At 47.7% G+C, this 3,703-nt stretch overlaps 1 protein-coding gene across 1 annotated transcript; it reads right to left on the minus strand.

Annotated features, from left to right (window-relative positions):
• Positions 1-1,375: 1,375 nt before the first annotated feature.
• Positions 1,376-3,595, minus strand: SARC_11758 (hypothetical protein; the record flags this gene model as incomplete). Its single annotated transcript, XM_014294148.1, has 1 exon — positions 1,376-3,595. One exon carries the CDS (start codon positions 3,593-3,595, stop codon positions 1,376-1,378), a length of 2,220 nt encoding a protein of 739 aa, XP_014149623.1.
• Between the last annotated feature and the right edge of the window lie 108 nt (positions 3,596-3,703).

Here is a 3,703-nt window from a genome sequence, read left to right on the forward strand (position 1 = left end):
ATATAGCAGGAGAGATACGTACACACGAAAGACACATTACATAGCCATAGTCACTACATACTGCAGCCAAGCCATATCGCTTATGACACGTAGATGCCATTCATATGACTTAGTTTGTTTGATTACAAAACGAGAAAATGGCTATGGATTCCTGCTGATATTTTTCTCCAATCATATTTGCTTGAATTTGGCGGGTCCATGGTGGTTGTTCAATTCGGTTTAAAGGGGTCCTACATATTTTTATTTTTCAACAAAAAAGAAAACGGTTTTTTAACGTATTATGCGGTTTTTAAAGCCGAAATATTCGGCCGCCCTCAGGTCACTCTCTGTAGCAGAGAGGGGGAAAAAAGTCAAAAACAATAACAGCCTTTGAACCTAAAGCATATTTAGCTTTTTTGTTTTTAAAAAAATCCCCACCCAAAAAAACAGACAAGGTACTTAGATCGGTAGAGACTGGAGAGACTATTTATTGAACCTTTTTTTAGTTCTTCGAAAATTTGACGATTTTCGAACATGCAACTTCATAAATAATATATTTTTTAGGACTTTCACATGAAAATGAAGAAAAAAACATCTATCTACGTTTTAACGCAAACCGTTATTTAAATAGGGGTTTAAAGTCTCAGAAACATAGCCTCCTAAAACCTCGTTTTTTTAGAGGCTATGTCAGAGAGAGGGTAAAAAAAAAACAAAAAAAACATTTCAGAGCGCCCTCAAAATTAAATTTTCTGGGTACATAATACGCTATTTTCTGGGTATCTGATTATTTACATACCTGTCGAGGATTCAATGCCCTCTCACATTGAATTAATCTCACTCTCTCTCTAGAGTGTAGAGAGAGAGAGAGAGAGGCGCAAATCAACTGTAGGACATTTTAATTTGCACATATGCGCATATGTGAATACATACATATGCATCTGTCCCTATTTATACATATCACGACGTTAACAAATCACTTTGCACCCACCGTCGCCACCGACATATCAACCGAGCCTGGCCTCAGCTGAACTCGGAAGTAAGAAGTGGAACCGAGATAGTCACGATAGATACGGGGAAGATTTTGCCGAGTATAAACATAGAATATTAATAAGATTGATATGATCAAGCTTGTGAAGAGTGTACACAGGATGCACGGGTCGGTTTGCACGACCTTTAAACACACTGTGAGCACCAAATTCTTTACTGCTTGTTGATATGATATATTTTTTGGCCTTTGGAGATTATCTTACGATGGCTTGAATTTTCCTTACAGAATCGACAGTAACTACATACGCTAACAATGGCAGCCAGATTTATTTAATTACTACTTCTAATGAGCTGTTACACTGCCCCCCCCCCCACACACACTCCTTGATCTAATGCCTTGCAGTAGACTCTAGACCTCCGCAACCAGGTCTATATCGTATATCTTTACGTCCTGGAAGTACGCCCCCGATATCCTAGCACACACCTCCAGCACCACCCAACTAACCTCTCCTAGCCTATCTTCACTACCCCGTCGGCTGTTATGGTTGTTCTGACGCACATTTTGCTTATCCGTGCGTGTATTCTTACCCTTCGCCAACCCTTTCGATACTATCTTATTCTTGGTATCCACGCCCGCCCTACCCCCGTATATAGTCTGGGTGCCGTCCCACCGACCTAGCATGTACTTGCCAATGCTCTGCACATCACTCTCGCTGGCAAGACCTACGTACATCTCCACACTCTCCGGGCCCGCATCTAGCGTCACGCTCACATAGGTACAAGGGTATGGGCGTAGGAACTCCATGGTGATGTTGTGGCACTTCCTTCGGAATATGGGCTCAAAGTTGGTGGATAAGCTGCCATCGACCATGTTGCGCAGATTCCGCTCGAACTTGTAGTTCGGTACCGAGTTTTGCGTCACGTGCATGTCCAGGGTGAAGGTGGGGTTGTACATAGGTCTGTGGCCCAGGCCAAACTCGCTGGCATCGGTGCGCAGAATAGCTCTATACCTATCGTTGCTCACCGTACACCCCGGGTACAAAGTGGGGTCTTGCATGAGACTAGTTTCTGACTCTAGCAGAGTGGTGTTGGTATATACAGGCATGGTAAGCAGCTTAGTCCGCTTGGCATTGGGGTATTGTTGTGGGGGTGCGTGCCGTGCATTCGCCGCACCACCAGAACCACCCCCGCCCGAAGTTCGGTACCATTCCGCCACATCGGGGGTATACGGTAAGAATAGGTGTCTCACCTCCGCATATGCGGGCCTGGTAAGGATCTCATAAAGCTTACTCAGACTGTACATGATATAGTCAATGTTCCTCTGTGTGCCTTTACCCCAGTCTTTGGTACCCTCTGCCCCAGAGAAGGCGTTAGCACGTGTCAGCTCTACAATCTCGCCCTCAATAACATCCTGTGGTGCGTTTGTCCATGCCGTGAAGAAGAAGTCGGCCATCGTGCGGTCTGTGACGCTGAGCCGACTCGCAAGTAGCTGCAAGAAAAAGTTCTGCACCATTTTCCTCGACACACACGCGCCCGTCCCCACCCATGAGAACTGGGCATTCATGTGTATCTTGGGGTTACCGAATTTCCACGAGTTGGCGGTACGCACGACCTCACCATTCGTGATACTGTGCACTCTATGAGGCTCTCTATTCGCCAAGTGTAGCAACTGTTCAGTGTCTCGGACGATCCAGTCGTCATCCTGGAAGTAGCACAGTGGCGAGCTCGAGGCCAAGCACGCCGCAAACCGTCCCAGAAACAGCACATTACCATCCCTTCGCGAGTTGTAAACGCGCACACATGGCACATAGGGGACCTCTCCCGTATACTTATTCCTGGGTAGTTTCTCATACACCTTGGCCAGTTTATCGGCGTCCAGCAAACGGTCCGGGTTGTTGTTCCAGATAACCACCTCTCGGATATACCTACTCTCCACAAACATCTCCAGAATCCTGCCGACCAAATCCACACGCTTGTAAGCCAACAGAACCACAGCCACATTACGCTCCAAGGGCACCAGCTGCAGGTTCTTGCAGGTCTTCGCACTATGCATAACACTGGGATCATACGCACGCTTCAACACAGCACCAGCTGGGGTGCGCACCTTGTCAAACGGCACATTGTCGTCGGGTCGGAGTCTGACCTTCGCTATGATGCACGCGGTCACCGACCCTTTCTTAACATCCTGCTGCGAGGTGGCCTGTCCGTACATGTGGAAGCCCACGGCATTCTGCATGATATGCTCGCAGAAGGCATCGTCTTCGCGGGAGAGATACGTACTCGCCTCGCGATACTGCACTGGAAACACCAGCTTCTCCGCCACCAGCGTCACGCGGGATAGGTACTCGGGTATCAACTGACCCATGAGCCTAGGCCCAGCACATCCCCAGCATTGCGGGTCGTAGTGGTTGTCAAAGTGATCCAAGGCCTTCTGCATCAACGGATGGTGTCTCTCCCAGTTGAGCAGCACGCCATTGCCAGCACAGAAGCGAACGTTGTTCGGGAAGTGGTGCGCGTCGCCGACGGTCTTGAGGCCGGGTAGGTAGTGTACCAAGAAGCAGTCTGTAGCGCCATTTGAAAGAACAAGGCAAGGTAGTGAGGAATTGATTATGCCAATAAGAGGGCACATTATGCAGTGTCCGATAAGCATCGAGGGATTAAGCATGGCACACGTGTACAAGAAGCGGTCGGTAGTGCCATTTGAAAAACAGGTAAGAGTAGTGAGGGATTGATTATG

This window comes from Sphaeroforma arctica, assembly GCF_001186125.1.
Source record: "Sphaeroforma arctica JP610 unplaced genomic scaffold supercont1.1860, whole genome shotgun sequence".
Classification (NCBI taxonomy): Eukaryota; class Ichthyosporea; order Ichthyophonida; genus Sphaeroforma; species Sphaeroforma arctica.